The 22543-nt window shown below is 32.7% G+C and overlaps 2 protein-coding genes and 2 non-coding genes across 7 annotated transcripts; 1 reads left to right on the top strand and 3 right to left on the bottom strand.

Annotated features, from left to right (window-relative positions):
• Positions 1 to 294: 294 nt before the first annotated feature.
• TRNAA-AGC (transfer RNA alanine (anticodon AGC)) lies at positions 295 to 367 on the bottom strand. Its single transcript has one exon. It is a non-coding gene; the product is annotated as a tRNA-Ala (tRNA).
• Positions 368 to 3580: 3213 nt separating this feature from the next.
• On the bottom strand, positions 3581 to 8755 carry LOC105126136 (formate--tetrahydrofolate ligase-like). The gene is made up of 5 exons (XM_011026895.1): positions 8370 to 8755; positions 7991 to 8140; positions 5301 to 6476; positions 4511 to 4657; positions 3581 to 4017 (listed from the first exon to the last, which is right to left on the bottom strand). The coding sequence occupies exons 1-5, from the start codon at positions 8529 to 8531 to the stop codon at positions 3742 to 3744; spliced, it is 1911 nt and encodes a 636-aa protein (XP_011025197.1). The 5' UTR covers positions 8532 to 8755; the 3' UTR covers positions 3581 to 3741.
• A 680-nt stretch (positions 8756 to 9435) lies between these two features.
• Positions 9436 to 9508, bottom strand: TRNAA-AGC (transfer RNA alanine (anticodon AGC)). Its single transcript has one exon. It is a non-coding gene; the product is annotated as a tRNA-Ala (tRNA).
• Positions 9509 to 11079: 1571 nt separating this feature from the next.
• LOC105126135 (serine/threonine-protein kinase GRIK1-like) lies at positions 11080 to 15415 on the top strand. Of its 4 annotated transcripts, none has more exons than XM_011026891.1 (12): positions 11080 to 11253; positions 11284 to 11439; positions 11593 to 11667; positions 11752 to 11796; positions 12355 to 12429; positions 13428 to 13515; positions 13627 to 13751; positions 13857 to 13952; positions 14219 to 14327; positions 14663 to 14778; positions 14861 to 14939; positions 15152 to 15415. In XM_011026891.1, exons 1-12 carry the CDS (start codon positions 11188 to 11190, stop codon positions 15250 to 15252), a joined length of 1131 nt encoding a protein of 376 aa, XP_011025193.1. In that variant the 5' UTR covers positions 11080 to 11187; the 3' UTR covers positions 15253 to 15415. The 4 variants fall into 4 exon arrangements, with proteins under 4 accessions (XP_011025193.1, XP_011025194.1, XP_011025196.1 ...); XM_011026892.1 differs by having other exon boundaries at positions 11080 to 11258; positions 11289 to 11439; XM_011026894.1 differs by having other exon boundaries at positions 11100 to 11439; positions 14261 to 14327.
• The last annotated feature ends 7128 nt before the right edge of the window (positions 15416 to 22543 follow it).

Genomic DNA, 22543 nt, shown 5'->3' with positions numbered 1-22543 from the left:
CGATATTACTTTAATAAATAAAATAATCCTTGATTTACGTGTGTTATCTTCCTCTTCTCTGGCTCAGGCTGTGGCTGAAGAAGTGGATTGCCTAGAGAGAGAGAGATGATAAAACCACAGCTTGGTTTAAGGTTGTGAGCGGGATAGGTGCGTTGAATGAGGCGCTATGTGGGTCCCACATCAGGTGGGATTGACTCTTGATTGGAGCAGTGAGGGAAAGTGCTGTGGGTTTAGAGCAGTGTGAATTTAGCGGTTTTCAATGAAAAGGAAATCTAAGGGGAAAAAATAAAAGAATGGAGATGCGGGGTATCGATCCCCGTACCTCTCGCATGCTAAGCGAGCGCTCTACCATCTGAGCTACATCCCCCTCTGTAACCCGCCTTGAAACATTACTAATTATCTCTAATAAACGACTTTGATTTTAACTTCATAGGTTGACGTTATTCATTCTTGTATTTAAAAAGTTTTTGTACATAAAAAATAAGAATATTTGCATATCTATATATAAATCATATTTCTCACACCATCACCTTACAACACATATAGAAAACATTGTGCAGCAGTTTAAACGAGCATAATCAAATATTTGACCATTAATAAAGAAAAAATAAGGGAAAATTTGATGCATTTAGAGTCTGATTGATGGTACTTATAAAAAATGTTTTTTTTTTCACTTTTGAGTCACAATTTAAAACATGTTCTCATAAATAACATGATAAAAATATGTTAAAATGACTTCAAGTTTGAAATATGTTTATTAAAAATTATTCAAATCAATTTTTTTTATAAAAAAAATAGAGAGAATAGATGCAGTGCTGCTTTGGCATCATGAGTTACAAGCTTTAAATTTTGATTAAATTAAGATGTTGACTCAATTTCGTTCAAGCCTTTGATTCAAGTAAAAAAAAATATAATTATTTCTAATCAAATATATTTATGATGTTTTTAATTCTTACTATAATTTATAATTTTTAAAATCATAAAATATACTACAACACTAAATATATTATAAGATTCAATCTGCACCATTAAAATAATTTATTAAATTCATAAAATTATTGTATGAACTTTTGTATTAAGATATTTGAGATAATTATCTTTATCCAAGTTAATTGAAGTATATAGAAATTTAATTTATTTTAATTATTAAAAATATATGTTAATTTAAAACTTTAAATTATTAAATTAAATTTTTTAAAATATAATTTATATTATTTTCTAATAAATTCTCTTTAAAAAAATTTTTTTGAACTTAAAACTTGATCGTGTTTATTATTATTATTTTATATTTAAATATATCAAATAAAAATAAAGTAGTAATATTTAAATTTACGATTACTTTATTAACAAAATTGAGATACCATGGTACTAAATCATCCCTATTCATGAGCTCAAATAATCAAGTTTTAAAGATATAATTTTTGTTAATGGAGCTTAGACTATGTCTAGCATTCCCGTACTGGAAGTGCTAGATTTCTCGTTCACACGTGTAATAATCTAGATTATCAAGTTAGGAGTGACGAGGACTTCAATTTCTTGAAGCATGGGACAAACACAGACAAAGCGAAAAGGAAAGGAGGTTGATCTGGTTTTTTTTTTTTAGCAGTCATGGTAAATATTGATTAACAATAAGCATGGGTGCCAAAGTGATTTCTTATTATACTAATAAACAAAAACTTATAAAATATGCTTTTATTTTATAAATATAAACATAAATCTTTTGTAGTAATAATACAAAAATGCTTTATGTTTATGCCTCAGCAATTATATAAATAATGTAATTATATATGACCTTAACTGACATTTGCTCAAAGGATTTTTAAGGTCTATCCAGAATACTTACTATTTAAACAATAGTTTTTTCCATTGTATTTTCCTTCCATTAATGTATGGTTAATTAACTTGAATTCTAAAGGATTAAATGGGATTAGAAAAATATTATTTTAGGAAGGCGTGGTTGTTACCTAAGGGTGTGTTCACCCCTTAATTATTAGACTTCAAATCTCAAACCAAACTATGAAGCTCTTCAGTGTTCTAGTTTCGGCAGTTAATTTGCCTTTAATAGATCCTTGCTTGTGGATGTCCTAGACCTTAAAAGAAGTGGGGATTCTGCAAGATGTGGAAGGCAAATATTATTATTATTATTATTATTATTATTATTATTATCTTAATTGTTTGATCTGCCAATGAACTATCTTAATTTAATAGTTTAATATCTTCCACTGTGTTTTGAAGAACACAAACCAGAGATTCCCAGATGTCCCTAATGAGAGAATCATCAACAAAGACTAATCTCTTCCCTCTTAACATCTCCTCCAACATAAGGTGACCACTCAGCCTGCAAATAGAAGTGGTCTAAATCAATTACGGTCAATTTAATCCAAAAATTTACAAAACTCGGCAACGATGAATCTATCAGAAAAGATAATCAGTGCCAACAACAGAAAGCTCGCTCTGAAGTTAACGAGGTTAACATATATTTCAAGAACTGTTTGATAATTTGATGGCAAAGAAAGCACAACATCCTTACATTTCTAAACACAATTGGTCCACTGTATTTTAACTGGAAAGTGTAAAAGCAGGTTCAAAATATACCAGGAGCATTGCAGTGCCTTGGTTGCCTATCTATATTTAGATACTCACTGTCAGGCCTTCAATTCAGAAAACAATTGAAGGAGTTCATCAGAACCTGGTGCAAATATAGGGTATGAATCATCCTCTACCATTGGTAACCCAACGCCAGAGCATTGCTTGCCACTCTCTCTTTCTCCACTGCGCTTTGTTTATTCCCTTTTTCTCTCTTCAAAACATATTGCTCCTTACCATGAAAATCATTTCTTGCATCCACCTTTCCTGGTGATACGTTGTCATTTGAACCATCACTTAATAAAGGGTTATTTTGAGACTTTAAGATAAAGAAAGAACCCCATTTTTAGCATCACTATTACCAATAATGGCCCGAGATTCATTGGGAACATGAAAAGGTGTCTGGTTGGTGAGAAAGAGATGAAGAACAGGTAAGGTGTTTGGTTGGTGAGAAAGAGATGAAGAACAGGTGATGAAGTGAGATCTGAGGGAAGAAAAGTGAAAAAGTAAGGCCAGGAAATGATAGGCTAGGGAAAAAGAAAAATGTGCATGATAGCAAGACAAACGTGAAAACAAAAGCGAAGGGAAAACCTTTTCTTGTTGTAAAAAAGAAAGTGACAATAGGCATTCATGCCTCAGGAGATTTAGTGAGTAGTTGGTGTTTTGCTGAAGATACTTCAGAGTCTGCCCTCGTCAAAAACAAGATTTTTTGTGTGGGAATGGAGAGAGATATCAGTCCTATTTAAGAACTTGCGCAAACAACTCATGCATGTAATTCTTTCTTCTGAAATTTGTGAACTCAGAATGCAATGCGTGGTGCCCCGAAGGGTGGAAGGTAACCATCTCGACAAGCATGAGTGTAATCTTCCCTTTCTTCTGCTGATCACTCACTTAGGATTCAAATCCTTCCCCAGACCAAAGCTCTAAAGATAAAGAAAGAATTTAACTAGAAACCTGAAGTATTACGAGCTATGATTGATATCAGACTATTGGATTAAGAGCAGAAAGAAACCAGGAACTTTTATTTTATTCAGTTTATTGTGCATCCAAGTTACATTAAAAATCAAACAGAAGATACACAGAGGCTTTGTAATTATAAAAAGGCAGGCCCCAGAAGCATATGCAGAAGCACATGAAACACAAGTTTAGCTGGCATCAAGAGAGACCAATGACCTTGCCCGTGGCAGTGTCGAGATCAATGTCATAAAAGCAAGGCCTTGTGGGAAGCCCTGGCATTGTACTCATAGTCCCAACCAAAGGATAGATGAAACCAGCACCAATGCTTGCCCTCACATCTCTTATTGGTAAAGAAAATCCAGTGGGGGCTCCTTTCTCAGCCGCGTTATGTGAAAATGAATACTGGGTTTTGGCCATACAGATGGGCAGTCCGGAGAACCCTTGCCTACTGTACATCTCAATTTGTTTCTCAGCCTGGTTAGACATAAAGAGATGGTCAAGTCTCTAAACATCCGTCCAAGTTTCATAAATTGCAGCATTGGCAATTTGCAAAGAAATTTTACAATCCCAGATGACTAAAATGAGATAGAGAATGGATTGCTCTGAATTATCTCGCATGGAATATGAGCTTCATACCAGGAAAAATGCACCAAAAATCTCCCACAACGATTTTTCACCACAAGAAAAGCTTAAAACCATACTCCTTTTAACCCTTTCACAATTTGACAAATTGGGTGCAAATGAGCTAATCATTTTTGGGTGAGAAGAGAGAAAACGAAAATTTGAGAGTGAAAATTTGAGATTAGAGGCAACTACCTAATAGAAAACGAAAATTTGAGATTAGAGGCAACTACCTAGTGCACAACTGTGCACAACATGAAATGATCTTCAGATGAAACTTAAAAGAACCGTTTTGGAAATTGAAAAAAACGAAAGATAATAAGATAACAAGATATGAATGTTATACCTGCTCTGAGTATTCAACACCAGTAGCACCATAGGACCTTGCTATTGCCTCTATTTTCTCTTTAATACTAATATCCAAACGATATAAGAACTTCAATGGCTGTGTCAAATTCTCACAAGCCTTTTGAACTGCAATTCCAAGGTCCACCTGAGGAACACAATAAGTTAACCAATCACTCATTATGCCTAATACAGATACTCAAGAAATTAGGAGTCAGATTTGTGCCACTGTCAAAAGAGGACTATTTACCAGCTTCAATGCAACTAAACGAGACGACAAGTTCATACAAGGCAGTGAACTTTTTATCCAGTGGGACATGTATTCCATGATCTGGATCCAAGACGTGATTAGAATTTTTTACTTCTTGTAAGGGATGGAAGCAGATGAGGCAGGCTAGAAGTAAGGCAGAGGATGCAAGATTTCACTTGCATAAAAATCTGCCTCCTAACACCTACGGTAAAGGTATATAGCACATGAAATAAAGTGTGATTACATCTTAGTGCTATGATAGAAGGGAACCTAAGGGCCACTACCACTGAAATGATTGAGTAAGATTTAAGAAACAGGGTAACTTTGGTGTTTATATTGAGGCTGAAGCTATAACGAAAAACTTTAAAATGGCTGACAGGGAAATATCTTCTGTAAAGCTCTAAACTCGGTAAGCATGGAGTAGTTCTTTCTAGGGAAAATGCAAGCACCATGCAGCTCTACCTTCACTTATTTGGTTTCACAGAAAGAAGAGCAATGCTGGTTCAATATAGAAATGGACAGACAGGAAGAAGTAACTTACTGCTCCTTTCCCACCATGAGCATGGTGTGTACAGACAACAGCATCATATGCCCCAGCAGCCAAAGCTGCTTTTCTGACTGCATTAAGTTCTGCTTCTGAATCAGTTGCAAACATGTTAACAGCAACAACAACATTTACACCATAAGCCTTTGTATTAGTAATATGCCTAGCTAAATTCACACAACCAGCTTCAACCAAAGACACGTTCTCAGTTGTGTAGGCACCGTCAAGAGGCTTCCCAGCAACCACTTCTGGCCCACCACCATGCATTTTCAGGGCCCTAATTGTTGCAACAATAACAGCACACTGAGGAGTTAAACTGCTATATCGGCACTTTATGTTCATGAATTTTTCAGTTCCAATATCAGAACCAAAACCTGCTTCTGTGACCACAAACCCACCTGGTCCAGCCAGCTTCAGTGCAATCTTATCAGCCACAATGGAAGAATTTCCATGAGCAATGTTCGCAAAGGGACCAGCATGAACAAGAACAGGAGTTCCTTCAAGAGTCTGCATTAAAGTAGGGTTGATAGCATCCTTCATCAGTACAGTCAAGGCACCTCCAACATCAAGATCATCAGCTGTTACAGGGTCACCAGCCTTGCTATTTCCGATCACCATTTTACCAAGCCTCTCTCTCATATCAGCTAGAGATGTTGTGAGGGCCAAAACTGCCATTATCTCACTAGCTACAGATATATCAAATCCTGTTTCTCTCACCATCCCTTTTTCTTCAGGACCTTGTCCAACAGTAATCTTTCTCAAAAACCTGTCATTGACATCCATTACTCTCCTCCATGTTATGGAAGCTGGGTCAATATCAAGCCTAGCAAACTTCTTTACTTCTTGTGGTGTGAGTTCCTCAAGCTTAGTCTTGGAGATACCAAGCTTCTTCAGACGCCGAAACATTATGTCACTAAAGCTTCTTTTTCCTTCCTTGTTTGGTGGGCATAAGCGGTTTAAAAGAGCCTTGTCTGACTGGGTAGACTCATGGAAAATCCGGGTATCAATAGCAGCTGCTAGGAGATTATTTGCAGCTGTTATTGCATGAATATCTCCTGTTAGATGAAGATTGAATTCATCCATTGGAATTACTTGACTATAACCGCCACCTGCTGCACCTCCTTTTATTCCAAAAGTTGGTCCTTGCGATGGTTGACGAAGGCAGGTAACAACCTAGGCTCAGAAACATAAAGAAATCCTATCATAACAACAGAGGCACATCTGGAATTTTGTATCCGTACAATCATTTAAACCAAAGATTAAAAGAAAACAATGATGAAACACCACTGCCTACTGCAAAGAAAAATTCGTATCTAGTTTCCTAAACATCCTCGTGAACAAAAGGAAACAAGAAATGAAATTTTGACTTTGGCACTGCAGACATTTAACTAGAGATCAGTTTCCTGAGTTGTTGACTAAAAAGCAACAGAGGAAATGTGGTAGCTTACAAGATTGCAAATTTTGGGCTTATCTTCTTGAGAAATTTGAAAGCTTGAGCCGACTTTACTGCTCTTTTCACCTTTCATTGCAAAGGAATGCAAATAAAACATACCAAATTTCTAACATAGCTTTATATAAGTTCAGTCGTTTAACATAGGTGTGCATATTCCAATTACCAGTAAATTGATACATGTGAAGGTGATTGGATGTAACTAATTGGAACTTTGAATAGCAGAATGCAGGTAGTTTTCAATTTGACATTAAAAAACGTTGTAATCTATGTTTCAAATTCATCCTTGCAAGCAATTCAAGCCAGAATATGTTGAGTATTTCAACAAAAAAGTGTGGCTTTCTCATAATCCTTCTGAAACATATTGTAGTTCATTCACATCTTAGACTGGATTAGTTTGTGACACTCTCAGGCTCAGCTCATGAAGGACCTCGCCAATGAAATGGTGCCAACCTTCAGATGCTGATATAACTTCTGCCTCTAGAAAGCCATTGCATGACAATGACACCAGCATGAGCCTCAGTATAAAGCAACCAAAAGAAGCAGCCTTTGATATACTGAAATGAAAGCTGAATTACATCAACAACTGGTCAAGCTTGGCAAATCTACACAAAGGAATCCTTCAACGATTGTTAGCCTGTTTCCCATTCAGACTTCAGTGATTTCAATCACACGAAGGTTTAAGACAATCCAGTAATCATTTCATATCCAGTATGGTCAAATACATTGTGGCCATCCATTTTTAACTTAAACAGGAGTACCGTATAAATTTAAAAACGATTAGAGAGTGTGCATAAACACAATATTTAATAACTAGATTGGACGTGGCCAAATGCACAATGACTCAGCAACATCGTACCCTTGCAACTACCACTGTGAAAAAATGAATCATGGGAGTACACTCCAATCTTGCAAAAAAGTGAAAAATGGTAGAACTATCTCCACAGTCATCCTTAACTTTTGCAGCTGAATTTTTATCTCCTATCTTATTTCAGCTCCACAGATACTACACGGCACTTTCCTCGTAATCAGCCAGTACAAAACTCAGTATGAATTCTTGACTACATTTAACAAGATTTTAAATGCATACTAGTAGCTTGAAAATAATGGAATACAAGTTCAAAAATTTTATCGCCCAGACAAAACTCAACGACATTGACCGCACAGAACATGGACAGTAAGAAAGAATGGAATGATAACAGTAAAAAAGAAGAAATGGAACAAAACAAAATGCTACCTTTTTATCAAGAAATGCACCCAAAGCCTGACAGAGGCCAACAGTAGTAGTGGACTTCCCTTCTCCAAGTGGTGTAGGAGTAATCCCTCCAACCACCACATAGTACCCATCTCCTGATCCTTCAAGCTCATCAAGCACAGACAACAGTACCTATAAAACAACACAACAAATCAATTTCCTTGGCTTCTTCTATAAAAACACGAAAATCTAATAACCTTAAAAAAAATATTGAATCTTTCAAAGAAAAAATCTAAAACCATCAAAATAATCAACACAAAACTACCACAAGACAGCAAGAAAACAGTCACTTGATAATAAAATGAATTGGGGTATGAAAAAATAATATAAATCCCATCATAAGAAAGGAAAAAGAAATCACCTTGGCCTTGTATTTTCCATAAAGATCATAATGTTTAGGACTAAGATTCAGGTCTTTAGCAATCTCTGATATGTGAAAAGGTTCAACTGAGTTAGCAATGTCTATGTCTGCAGGTACTGGTGACAACACCTCCACCTTCCTCACTGTTTTTGATGCACTCATTGTTTCTTGTGTTCCGGTTTTGTGAATTTGATGCCAGAAATTTCAAATCTGTGTACCTGCAATCTATAGCTTACACTAATATATTTATAACTGTGTTATTTACAGAACCATTTGGAGAAAAATCATTTCACTAATGAAAAAATATATTCTAGTCCCTTAAATTTTGGTATAGTTTCACTTTGGATTATATGTTTTTGGTTTCATCAAATTGTGATCTTAAAATTCGTGAAACAAATTCAAATTTGACGCTGAAAAAGTTAAGCAGCTAAGAAAGAAAGTATAAATAACCTTGAAGTTGGATTCTATATCAACTCTATAATAATTTATTTCTTCTTTTTAGTTTTCATTAAATAAAATAAGTTCACTGAAAACTAAACTAGATAATTTTACTTATAATAACTTTAGGCCTAAACCCTGTAAATAACTATGGAGCTAATATAGAATTCAACTAACAATCAAAATTAAGAAAAAACAATTTTTCAAAGAGGCTCTTGCATCATCAATATTTATAACGTGTTAGAAAATATAATTTTTCTGCAAATTAAGGGCCAATGAAAACAATTAAGAGTAGGGTTACTGTATTGTGAATGTTTCTTGATTTTAGGGTCTACGATATTACTTTAATAAATAAAATAATCCTTGATTTACGTGTGTTATCTTCCTCTTCTCTGGCTCAGGCTGTGGCTGAAGAAGTGGATTGCCTAGAGAGAGAGAGATGATAAAACCACAGCTTGGTTTAAGGTTGTGAGCGGGATAGGTGCGTTGAATGAGGCGCTATGTGGGTCCCACATCAGGTGGGATTGACTCTTGATTGGAGCAGTGAGGGAAAGTGCTGTGGGTTTAGAGCAGTGTGAATTTAGCGGTTTTCAATGAAAAGGAAATCTAAGGGGAAAAAATAAAAGAATGGAGATGCGGGGTATCGATCCCCGTACCTCTCGCATGCTAAGCGAGCGCTCTACCATCTGAGCTACATCCCCCTCTGTAACCCGCCTTGAAACATTACTAATTATCTCTAATAAACGACTTGATTTTAACATCATAGGTTGACGTTATTCACTCTTGTATTTAAAAAGTTTTTGTATATAAAAAATAAGAATATTTGCATATCTATATATAAATCATATTTCTCACACCATCACCTTACAACACATATAGAAAACATTGTACAGCAGTTTAAACGAGCATAATCAAATATTTGACCATTAATAAAGAAAAAATAAGGGAAAATTTGATGCATTTAGAGTCTAATTGGTGTACTTATAAAAAATGTTTTTTTTTTCACTTTTGAGTCACAATTTAAAACATGTTCTATGACAAAAATATGTTAAAATGACTTCAAGTTAGAAATATGTTTATTAAAAATTATTCAAATCAATTTTTTTTTAAAAAAAAAAAAAAGAATAGATGTAGTGCAGGTTAGAATTCATGAGTTAAAAACTTTAAATTTTAATTAAATTAAGATGTTGACTCAATTTTGTTCAAGCCTTTGATTCAAGTAAAAAATATATAATTATTTCTAACCAAATATATTTATAATTTTTTTAACTCTCGCTATAATTTATAATTTTTTTAAATTTAATTTTTAAACAAAAATCAAAAAAATATACTATAACAATAAATATACTATAAGACTGAATCTGCATCATTAAAAGAAATTATTAAATTCATAAAATTATTATATAAACTTTTGTATCAAGGTATTGAGATAATCATCTTTATACATGCTAGTTTATACATACTAGTTGATGTATATTTTAACATAGAAATTTAATTTATTCTAATTATCAAAAAGATATCTCAATCTAAAACTTTAAATTATTAGATGAAATTCTTTAAAATATAATTTGTATTATTTTCTAATAAATTCTCTCAAAAAAAATCTTTTTGAACTTAAAACTTGATCATGTTTATTATTATTATTTTATGTTTAAATATATCAAATAAAAATAAAATAGTAATATTTAAATTTATGATGACTTTATTAACAAAATTGAGATACCATGGTACTAAATCATCCCTATTCATGAGCTCAAATAATCAAGTTTTAAAGATATAATTTTTATTAATGTAGCTTAGACTATGTCTAGCATTCCCGTATTGGATGTGCTAGATTTCTCATTCACACGTGTAATAATCTAGATCATCAAGTAAGGAGTGGCGAGGACTTCAATTTCTTGAAGCAAGGGACAAATAACACGACTTCTTGGGCCAGTTTGATGAAGTGCCCATCTATCATGTGATGAATGAAAAAACACGCGTAATTTTGATAGAAGAAAAGGTCAAACTAAAATTTGGAGATTTAAAAAAAATAAAAAAATAAAACATGGTGAAAAATAAATTACTCTACGAGGGCAGTGCAAATAATTGAAAAATACATAGAGCAATATAAAATGAAGTTCAGTTCAGTTAACGTAGATGTCATATGAGACATTCTACATTGATAGGTTTTGCCCAGCTACCAGTCAAGCCAGAGTGTGGGGTTAGCTGCACCTGTTGCTTGCTTGCTTGGTCTAACTTTGCTACCGGAGGACAGTTCCTTGTGGTTAAGGTTTTAATCGTGTATAGCAGGAGTTTGTAAAGGGATTTTTCTGCATGTCACATAATATCTACCTTGCTATACTCCAAGTTCAAGGAAGATTCAGGCTGCTGCAACTCGATGACAAATCATCGGAATCCGAAGAGGCCTGTTTTACCTATGACCTCCACATCCAATCTGTTCTCTCAAGAGTGTGCGAGCAACGTTGACCGTCGACAAGATGATGCAGAGAACATTTTCTACCAGGACTTATCCAGTGGGAATTTTCCTGTTGATAAGAATGGAGAACAATCAACTCCATGCTCACCAAGGAAGCCTCGGGCTTGTAAGAAGATCCCTGTTACAGTTACCACATTTGTAAGGCATTCTAAGGTAAAAACTCAAAAAAATGAAACAAGCGCAAGTTATTGCCTTTAGTATTTGTGTAGAAAGCATCGATTCGGCTCGATTACTGACCAATTTCGTTTGCTCTTCTGTTTGGAAATTATCAAACATGGTTTACTGAAACTTGTATGGTGAGGATAGCACTCAAATGGAAGAAAGATGATCAACGAGTATGTAAAAGAGAAGAGGATCAACCAAGGAAGCTATGGTAAAGTGGTAAGCATATATACAACATGCAGATTCCCTACTTTCTACTGCTTGCTTTCTATTTAACTTGAGGTAATAACAAAGTTGGTGCAGGTACTCTATCGAAACATTAACAGTGGAACTCCTTATGCTATTAAGGTAAATACACCTCGTTATAGTTAAGGATTACTTGTTAGGATTATCTAGAATTATAATTTTTTTCAAGCTCAATTATGGTTGAAAAATAAACTAACCTCAAAACAGTATCGCTGAAGTACTCATCCTCTCCTCTTCATTGCTATGGATTCACTTTCTGCTAGTACAGGACTTCTGCCCTACGAACAACTAACTAACCAGGAAGTTTCGCGATATATAACAAGATTTGCAATATTGAAAGCAATTCCCTTGCTGAATACATGAAATTGATAGATATATGGCAATATCTTGATGGATTTTCTGTAAATCAAGATGGGATTAGGGATGGAGGTGAAATGGCTATTGGACTTGCTCATTGATACAACCAGGTTCCATTGATCCTGCACTATGGTGCTTCAATTCGTTGCTTTGATTTATCAAACATTAACATACCTATCTTCTATGGTTTGATCCCAACCAAAACATTGACATTGATTCTCTTGATATCTTGAACCATGATGAATGATCTCTTTCTCTTTATTTAACTGCACATCCATCACCAGGATTCCACTGTTCTTGTAGGTTATTTGCAAGTCTCGTTTGCGCAAATTTCGCATCACAGGATCAGAAACAGCCATGGCTGATGTTCTCAGAGAAGTAAGAACCTGTGTTTCATTGATGTTTTTCTTTGTTTTCATCTGTTCTCAAACTCAAGGACTACTTTCTATTTTGATCATGCTGTGATGTTGTTTTATCTCTTGTTTCAAGCAATATCCTTTCAGCTTTTTTATAAGATCGTTTAGGGTTTCATCTACTGTGATTCCACATCTCAGCAGTTACTATCTTGAAGTAGCCAAAGGTTCTGAGTTGTAATAATTCAGTTATGTATTATTCAGACCATCTCTTCAAAGTTCACATCAAACTGACCAAATGACCCTGCACTTTACTTTTTCTTTACAACACACTGCCTGTACAAGGACCATTCTGTGCGATGCTTATAGAATTATGGTCAATAGTGATCTGAAGCTTGCAACAATGGCATCAAACTTAAGGCCTTCCTGTGCCTCTACCATGTAGCAATCATAATTCTTTCTTCTCTTAGTGGCTTTGTTTTTTTTGGCAACTGGCTTGGATAATCAGCTGCGTAAAAGTATTTCCACCATTCAGATTTCTGGGTTCAAGTCCATTATTTCATATCTTTCGTTTTTTCCAATTCTACTGATTCAATGCAGTCCTTTTTCGGTCTGCCACTTGTCCATGCATTGGTACTTACACAAACTGCACTCAGTTGTTCCTCTATCTTCTCAAGATCACATTCTGGATTTGTTACATAAAGATTTCCTCTAGATGCAAGTAGCTTATTTGATGAGCATTTTCATTCTTGGCACTGCAAGTTTTTGACAAATTCTGATTGCGGCCAGAGCTGCTCACTCGGTTTCATACAAGAACAGCTGATCCGCATATGCAATCTTATTCAGCTGGTCTAATCCCCATATAATTGCTGGCCAGTTGATGCATTCTGAATTTGAGTTCATAATTTAGTAGGCTTCTGAAACTGGATCTTTTTATCACCATTCAATCCATATTCTGGATCGCGCCATGGCCAGTTTGTAGTGGGAAAGTTGATGATTTATTTTATTTTTATTTTTTTTCAGGTATCCATATTGAAAACTTTGGAACATCCAAACATAATCAACCTAGTTGAGGTGATTGATGACCAAAAATCAGATTATCTGTATATGGGTACTGATAGCCTCTTCCATTGTTTTGAAGCATTTGTGTCAAGAATGTCACAAGGAGTTCCGTAATGATGCACTTCTATCTCTCTTTTGTCATGTGGTTGCTATTATCCAGTTCTTGAATATGTGGAAAGCAGTACTGTGAGCAACATTTTGGAGACGAAAGGACGGATTGATGAAACAACTGCAAGAAGATATTTCAAGGATGTAATTGCTGGTCTCATTTATTTGCATCATCATGTAAGTTGCTTATTATAGAACACATCTTTCAGTGATGCTCCCTCCCTCTTGAAGACATGTCCCTTTCTAGCAAAAAGCTGAATCATTCTCCTTTATTGGTAACAGAATATTGTGCATGGTGATATTAAGCCAGAAAACATTTTGGTCACTACCAGTGGAGGGGTGAAAATAGTTGATTTCAGCTTTGGCCATGCCTTTGAGGTAATGCTATTCATGATGATTCATCTGCTAATATTTTCGTGATTCTTCATTCTTCTTCTTCTTCTTTTTGTTGTCTGTCTTAAAATCATTTTTCTTACAGTTCAAGAACTCCACTACCACCAAGTATTAATCTAGAAAATTCCTTTGGTGAAACTATTTCTGATGTATTAGACAACAACAACACTAATCTACAGACCTACCAATAAAGAGCTACAGCTACCACATTCCGCGTTTACTGCTATTCATTTTTTAAGCTTTTTGTGCAGACCTACAACAAACTATTCTTATTTAGGAATTATAATCTGCAGGATGACAATGATGAGCTATTGAGATGTCCTGGAACTCCAGCTTTCATTGCACCAGAGTGTTGTTCAGGTATGTTCATTATTTCCACTAGCCCCAAGGGCTCATGCGTTGCATCATTAGTTACAAGCTATGATCATCGCCTATCTTCACGTCTCAACTGCATACGAATATCAGATCGAAAACAACATGTTCACATACTTCCACAGTTTCAGTAGTGTAGGGTTTTGGAATTCAGGAGCTAGATGACGTAGAGAATTTGCGATGTATAACCATAAAACTGGGTGTGAAGTGAAACAGAATAAGTTTTTTATTTTCAACGAAAAGACAGTAATTCAATACTGTAGAATTATAAAGAAGCAAATCAATTACTTTGCTGAGAAACAAGGATTCTTGGATTATACCAGATACAGTTTACCATGGAAAAGCTGCTGATATATGGGCTGTGGGGGTTACCTTATACTCTATGGTGCTCGGTTTCTGCCCTTTTCTTGCTGATAGCGTACCTGAAACTTGCGACAAGGTAATCTCCTCACTTTTTTTTCTTTTTCTCGTGTGTTTCTTTTTCTTTTATGTCTACTGAAATATTAGCTACCTTTCGACAGATTGTTAATAGTCCTTTACCACTTCCAGAAGAATTAGATTCCGAGCTCAAAGATCTTCTGCAAGGTCTTCTCTGCAAAGGTAACACAGGAAAGATCATAAGGACAATCATTCCTAGTTCTTATGTTTTAACTAACTCAATTCTTATGCAGACTTCTTAGCCTCTTAAAAATCTTAAGCAGCAGAATCTTTCCTGCTGTTTATTTTGAATGAATTTGCAGGAATTTCTACAAGTCTTTAAGTGTTAAAACTTTCCAATTTTAATTCTCTCCTTGCTATCTTTTTGTATGCAGATCCAATGCAAAGAATTACCTTGGATGATGTAGCTAAGCATCCATGGGTGGTCAAAGAGGGTGGTCCAGTTCCTGTAGACTGCTTATGCAGCTGCAGGTAGATTAGTTGACAACGAAAAGGACCACAGCAAAAATCATTAGTTCACAAGTCCTGTAAATTTCTGAAATTATTCATTTATTTACAAGCCACAGGCAGGCTGGTTAATCTCTATTATTGTATACAGCAATTTGTTAATTCAATCAAAAAAAAGAAATCCATCATCATAGCATAGCTAATAACAGAGAAATCTTCTAGTAGAAACATAAGTAAATTACAGTGCTACTTTTAGCTAAGCACTGAATTAAGATCCATAATCATCAAAGATAGAATCTTGGGGGGTGGATGATTTTGAACCGCTTCATAATGGTGATGGGTCACTGCTGCCTAGTGGGATGTCAGAAAGAGCATCCAAGAAACTGCGAATGCTAAGAGAACGACCAGGTTTGAAGCTGAATGGTCTTTGTCTTGTTCTCGGAGAAGACATTAGATGACTTAGAAAGTATTAGATACACCAAAACTTGTACAAGCACAAACATGGCCAACTTGATCAAGAAATCAGATAATGATGCCTCCTGCACCTCCATTTCTCAAGTTACAGAATATCCAATGTAGTCTTGTGATATGTGTGATCAGTCTGTGTACGTATGACAATGATGCTCCGCGATGCTAGCTGCTTATATAGAGAAGAACTTGAAGGGTTGCTAGGGAAGCCGCATTTGACTCGTGGTAGCTAGAGATACTATGATTTTAAGTGAATATTTGATTTTATTTCATTGATTGATAAGTTAAAAAGATTAAAATAATATTTTTTGAATTAATATTTGTTTTATATCTTCTTGAGAGTGTTTTTCATATAATTTTATTCAGATAAATCTTGAAATTAGATTAGATTTGGCGAAGCTGATTCAAGCTTATACATATAATTTTTTAAATATATAAGCAAGTAAATTATAAATTAATTCTTTTAATTTAACTATTTAGTTTTAAAAACTAATTAATTAAATTTTTTTTTGTCATTGTTGTTGTTTATATTTAATTTAATTACATGTTATTTTCTCATCAATTATTTTATATAATCTGACATCTTTTATCTTCTATTTTTTCCTTAAAAAAATAATAATTAAGATGTGAAAAGATTAAAAATATAGAGATTAAATGTAATTATGATGCTATAAAACCAATTAATTAATTAGGTGGACCATGGTACTCCTAATATAAACAAAAGCATGCATTTGTTTCCAAAAACACAAAATCCTGTGCCTACTGCCCTCCTTCTTATCATGGTAATAACACGATGATCTCTCCAGGCAAGAACCCTCCTCCTAAAACGAAAGATGCAACTCCCTGGCCTGACGGTGACCGTGCTCAGTTGGACCTTCCCGCCTGAAACTTTTGACTTTGTAGCTGAAAACAAGAAAAGCAAAGGCAAGTAAATCTGGCTTGATGTGATAACACCAAAAACATCGGCTTATACGAGAAGGATTTTTTTGCATTTACAGGATGGATTTCTTTTCCCCTTGTAATCTGGCTTAAGTCTCTTCGAGGGCAGAAAAAGGAAGGAAGAAGAACCACAAATATTTATTGCTTAATTTAACGGTGTGCTTAAAACCATAAATCTTTTCCTATTTACTTTCATTGTTTTGTGACTTTTTTATATAAAAAATATTTTTTTTTTTAACTTTTCTCTTAGCCCCTTAGTAGAGTGTAGTAAGTGGAAAAGACAGATAGGCTTTCATGAGCTTGTATTTCCTCGCAATTCATTGTCGATGCAGTGGCGGGACTGGCTAGATGGCCACGTAATGTGGGGAGTTAGGCTAAACTTTTCTTTACACTAGAAAAAAAAAAAACATTGAAGCGATCTTAATCTATTAACTAAGATACGGTAGATTGAAAAAACTTGTAAAATATAATTATAAGATTTAAGACTTACTCATTTAATGTCATGGATGTAAAAAAAATAAACACTTCAAAAAATACAAAAATACAAAATGAAATAATAAAATTTAGGTTACCTCAGGGTAATTTAACAAACCAGTAACACGCGATATAGAATTAAAATAAAAAAATAATTTTAAAAGAATAACCTAATAAAAAAATCAAAGTTTAATAAAAAAAAATTAAAAAACTTCAGGCTTATTCAAGTTAACTTTACCAACTTGCTCTTGAAATAACCATACATTAAGAAAAGTGAAAAATGACAAAGTTTAAAGGAAAATAATTCAATGCAAAATTATAAAATTATAAAAATTAAAGAAAAAAATTTAAATCAACTCGAGTTAACTCGACTAATTCACTACACATATAACATAAGATCGAGATAAAAAAAAATAGACTTTTAAAAAAAGACCTTGGCAAAAAAGGACAAGTTAAATAAAAAAAATATTGAATAAGAAAATGAAAGTTAACCCTAGTTAACTTGATTAACCCGCACTCAAGATAACCCAATGGAAAAAAAAAAAAACACATAGCTCAAGAGCTAATAATTTAAGATCAAAGTACGAAATTGTTAAAAAAATCAATTTCATAAAAAAAAACTAGGAAAAGAATTATAAAACAACCATGATTAACTTTATTAATCTCTTACAAGAGATATGAGATCATGATAACTCTATAAAAATAGAAACATAAAAAACAATGAAGCTAAGGGTTTAATAACCAAATGTGAAATGATAAATTTGAAAAAAAAAATCAATTTTCAATAAATGATTGTTTTGTTGGAAGACAAAGATGAAAAAATAATAAAAGTAAAATATTCAATCTTAAAACAATTTAAAACCCAAACAATACATCCCAAATATGGTATAAAAAATGAAAGAAAATAATTAGGGGCTAAATTGAAAAATAAAAGGAAGTAACAAAATGAAAAAAAAAATATTGAAAGAATGATGACTAAAAATGGATAAAAAAACCAATTGAAATTAAATGTTGATGGATGAAATTTTTAAAAAAAAAAAGTAAAAAAAGAATAAGAATATAGAAATCAAAAAAATAAAAATAAAAAATGAATTAAAAAACAAATGCAAAAAAAATTAAAGGAATGAAATTACAAAAAAATAATAATCAAGAAAAGTATAAAGCGAAGAAAAAGAGAAACTAAAAGGAGATGGAATAATTTGGATAAAAAATTAAATTAAATTAAATATTTAAAGATAAAATTAAAAAAATTCAAACTTCAAAAAGCATTAAAAACCAAATAAATAGTAATTAGAAGGAGGAGGACCAAAATCGATAAAATTACAAACTGGAGAACACAATTGTTTTTTTGGAAGTTTAGGTGCATTTTTTCTAAGAAATAAGAGAGAAAAGAAAGAAGAAAGAAAAAACTTCTATTGCAGCCCAATCGGATCTCCTCCTTATGCACATGCCATGCCGCAAAAAAAAAAAACAAGATAATGTATCGCTCTTAATACTGTGGTGGAACCAAGACTTTGGTTATCTCATAATCCCTCGTACCCCTCACACGCTACTTAAATGATGTGTTTATGTGTGTGCAATCTTTTTTTAATAATATTTAAAATCTTAAAATTATTAAGCCTTCCCTAACAAAACCTAAAAATAATAACATAATCATTTAAAAAAGATCAAAACACCTTTGTACATAACCTTTATTTTTTTAAATTGTAAGATTAATTATGTCATTTTACTATTTAAAAAAAAAACAGAGAAGCCCCTCTATGCATGTATATATTTTTTTTCAAGGTATGATTGGAACTATATTGTTATTTAAAGGAAAAGACAAAAGTGGCCCTCACCCAAAAATTAATAATTTTTACTTTTAATGGCAAAGTAATTATTACACCATAACAAAAAAAAATATCAGGATTATTTTGCCTCCAGTCAATTTTTTAATGATTAAATGTCCCATAAAAAGCATTTCTAACTTCAATTACAGGCTTAATTAGTTTTTAAAAATTGTTAAAATCATATTTATGTTGTTATAATCCATAATTTTTCAGAGCTACACAAAAAAGTGATATTAATTAGTTTTTTTTTTAATTTATCAAATAAGATTTGTAGCCTAGTATTTCTAAATGCCTAGGGATGATGTGCTATGCTATTTTTCTCAGTAGATTGTAGCTGTACACCGGGGGAGGGTGGTGTGTGCATAACATCATCCACAATATACATATCAAATCAATCAAATCAAACAAAGCCACCTCTATTTTTTTTAAAAAAACTCAATTCTAACTAAATCTGCCAAGTCCTCAATTATCCCTATTTGATTTTCACCTGGTTTAATAAATATGAATAATATATAGCATAATAATAATAATTTCTGATATTCCTAGCTTGGCCTCTCCATGTTAGAACTCATAGTATCACACCAAGTGGAAATTAAACTAGCAATCACCCACTCAACAACCAAATCTCCTTTCAATTTGCATTGGATTCCTTGGATTTTCATCACAAACTTTTATTGCCTCCATAATCACTTAAGCACTAGCCAAGTAGCCAGCAGCCATACATGAATCCAAGAAAGTTGATTTTAATGTCAAAAGCCCAATCAACCTTCTTTCCCCCCCCCTCCTTTTTGACCTTCAACCCACAAACCAATAAATGTTCAATAACCCAATTAAATGTGAAGGAAATGTCACCTTCGCATTGGGAAATCCAAAGCCAAATGGGCCAACACAATCTGTCACTATTTAGAGACCAGACAGACCCCATTAATAAATAAGTAACAGACAACCAAAAACAATCTAAATTAATGTCTTTACATGCAAAGCTGTATGCTTGCTTCTATCACTAGACATACCTGTCACCGAGTGAATCAATGAAATATTTGGATAGCTCCTTTATAGCTTCTTTTTTTTTTTGAACACTTCAAAAAATACAATTTCAAATAAAAAAATTTAAGTTACCTCGGGTTAACTTAACAAACCAGTAACACGCGATATAAAATTAAAATAAAAAAATAATTTTAAAAGAATAACCTACTAAAAAAATCAAAGTTCAATAGAAAAAAGTTAAAAAACTCTGAGTCTATCCGAGTGAACTTTAACAACTTGCTATTGAAATAACCATACATTAATAAAAGTGAAAAATAACAAAGTTCAAAGAAAAATAATTCAATGCAAATTATAAAATTATAAAAAAATTATAAAAACTTAAGAAAAAAAATTTCAATCAACTCGGGTTAACTCGACTAACCTGCCACACACATAACATAAGATCGGGATAAAAAAAGTAGACCTCTGGAAAAAAATCTGGGCAAAAAAGACCAAGTTAAATTAAAAAAAAATTGAGTAAGAAAATGCAAGTTAATCCGAGTTAACTTGATTAACCCACACTCAAGATAATCCAACAAGAAAGAAAAGGTAAAAAAAATCACATAGCTAAAGAGCTAATAATTTAAGATCAAAGTATAAAATTGTTAAAAAAATCAATTTTATAAAAAAAAAAAACAAGGAAAAGAAATCCAAGGTAGCCATCATTAACTTTATTAATTTCTTACAAGAGATATAAGATCACAATAACTCAACGAAAATAAAAACATAAAAAACAATGAAACTAGAGGCTTAATAACCAAATATTAAATAATAAATTAAAAAAAAACAAAAAAAACTAACAAAATGATATAAAAAATTATTGAAAGAATGATGATTAAAACTGGATAAAAAACAATTGAAATTCAATGTTGATAGATAAAATTAAAATAAATAAATGATAAGAATATAGAAATTAAAAGAATAAAAATAAAAAATAAATTATAAAACAAATAAAAAAAATGGATGAAATTGCAAAAAAAAAAATCAAAAAAAGTATAAAGGGAAGAAAAAGAGAAATTAAAAGTAGATGAAACAATTCAGATAAAAAAAATTAAACTAAATTAAATACTCAATAATAAAATTAAAAAATATCCAACCTTCAAAAAGTATTAAAAGCTAAAAAACAGTAATTAAAAGGAGAAGGACCAAAATTGATAAGATTATAAATTGAAGGACATAATTTTTTTTTTTTAAGGTTTAGGTGCATTTTTTTCTAGGAAATGAGAGAGAAAAGAGAAAAGACAAAAAAAACCTCTATCACATCGCAATTGGATCTTCTTCTTATGTACATGCTATACTGTGAAAAAAAAAATGATGTGTCGCTCTTAACACTACGGTGGAAGCAAGACTTTGGTCATCTCATGGTCTCACACACACCACTTAAATGACATGTTAATGCATGCATAATGTTTTCTAATAATATTTAAAATCTTAAAATTATCAAGCCATCCCTAACAAAACCTAAAAATAATAATATAATTAGTTGAAATAGACCAAACACCCTCACACGCAACCTTTGTTTTTTTTTGAATTGTAAGGTTAATTATGTCATTTTACTATTTAAAGAAAATGATAAAGAAGCCCTTCTATACATGTACATTTTTTTTTCTTTCAAGGCATGATTGTAACTATACTGTTATTTAAAAAAAGATAAAAGAATCCCTCACTCAAATATTAATATTTTTTGCTTTTAATAGCAAAATAATTATTACACTATAACAAAAAAAAATATCTGATCATTTTATCCTCAATTAATTTTTTAATGATGAATATATCCCATAAAAAAACATTTCTAACTTCAATTACAGGCTTAATTAGTTTTTAAAAAAATGTTAAAATCATATTTATATTGTTATAATCCATAATTTTTTAGAGCTACACAAAAAAGGGATATCAATTAGTTTTTTTTTTTAATTTGTCAAATAAGGTTTTTAGCCTAGTATTTCTAAATGCCTAGGGATGATGTGCTATGCTATTTTTCTCAGTAGATTGTAGCTGTACACCGGGGGAGGGTGGTGTGTGCATAACATCATCCACAATATACATATCAAATCAATCAAATCAAACAAAACCACCTCTATTTTTTTTTTTTTAACTCAATACTAACTAAATCTGCCAAGTCCTAGATTATCCCTATTTGATTTTCACCTGGTTTAATAAATATGAATAATATATAGCATAATAATAATAATTTCTGATATTCCTAGCTTGGCCTCTCCATGTTAGAACTCATAGTATCACACCAAGTGGAAATTAAACTAGCAATCACCCACTCAACAACCAAATCTCCTTTCAATTTGCATTGGATTCCTTGGATTTTCATCACAAACTTTTATTGCCTCCATAATCACTTAAGCACTAGCCAAGTAGCCAGCAGCCATACATGAATCCAAGAAAGTTGATTTTAATGTCAAAAGCCCAATCAACCTTCTTTCCCCCCCCTCCTTTGACCTTCAACCCACAAGCCAATAAATGTTCAATAACCCAATTAAATTACCTAAATCCCACCATACATAATTGCCACCACCTTTTTTTCAAACCTTTAACGGTCAGAAAAAAAAAAAAAAAAAAAAAATTGAAGGA

This window comes from Populus euphratica, unplaced genomic scaffold (genome assembly GCF_000495115.2).
Source record: "Populus euphratica unplaced genomic scaffold, PopEup_1.0 scaffold75.1, whole genome shotgun sequence".
Classification (NCBI taxonomy): Eukaryota; Viridiplantae; Streptophyta; class Magnoliopsida; order Malpighiales; family Salicaceae; genus Populus; species Populus euphratica.
Note: the sequence above shows the minus strand (reverse complement) of the source record. Positions and strands in the feature narration are given on the sequence as shown.

What these genes read in the sequence shown, in the direction of transcription:
- LOC105126136 (XM_011026895.1), bottom strand. Translation starts at nt 8,531, where the DNA reads ATGAGTGCATCAAAAACAGTGAGGAAGGTGGAGGTGTTGTCACCAGTA. An exon ending in ATGGAAAATACAAGGCCAAG is followed by an intron (nt 8,141 to 8,369) that starts GTGATTTCTTTT and finishes GTTGTTTTATAG; the next exon opens with GTACTGTTGTCTGTGCTTGA. An exon ending in GTGCATTTCTTGATAAAAAG is followed by an intron (nt 6,477 to 7,990) that starts GTAGCATTTTGT and finishes TTCTGAGCCTAG; the next exon opens with GTTGTTACCTGCCTTCGTCA.
- LOC105126135 (XM_011026890.1), top strand. Translation starts at nt 11,188, where the DNA reads ATGACAAATCATCGGAATCCGAAGAGGCCTGTTTTACCTATGACCTCC. An exon ending in TGGCTGATGTTCTCAGAGAA is followed by an intron (nt 12,430 to 13,427) that starts GTAAGAACCTGT and finishes ATTTTTTTTCAG; the next exon opens with GTATCCATATTGAAAACTTT. An exon ending in TGCACCAGAGTGTTGTTCAG is followed by an intron (nt 14,328 to 14,662) that starts GTATGTTCATTA and finishes GGATTATACCAG; the next exon opens with ATACAGTTTACCATGGAAAA.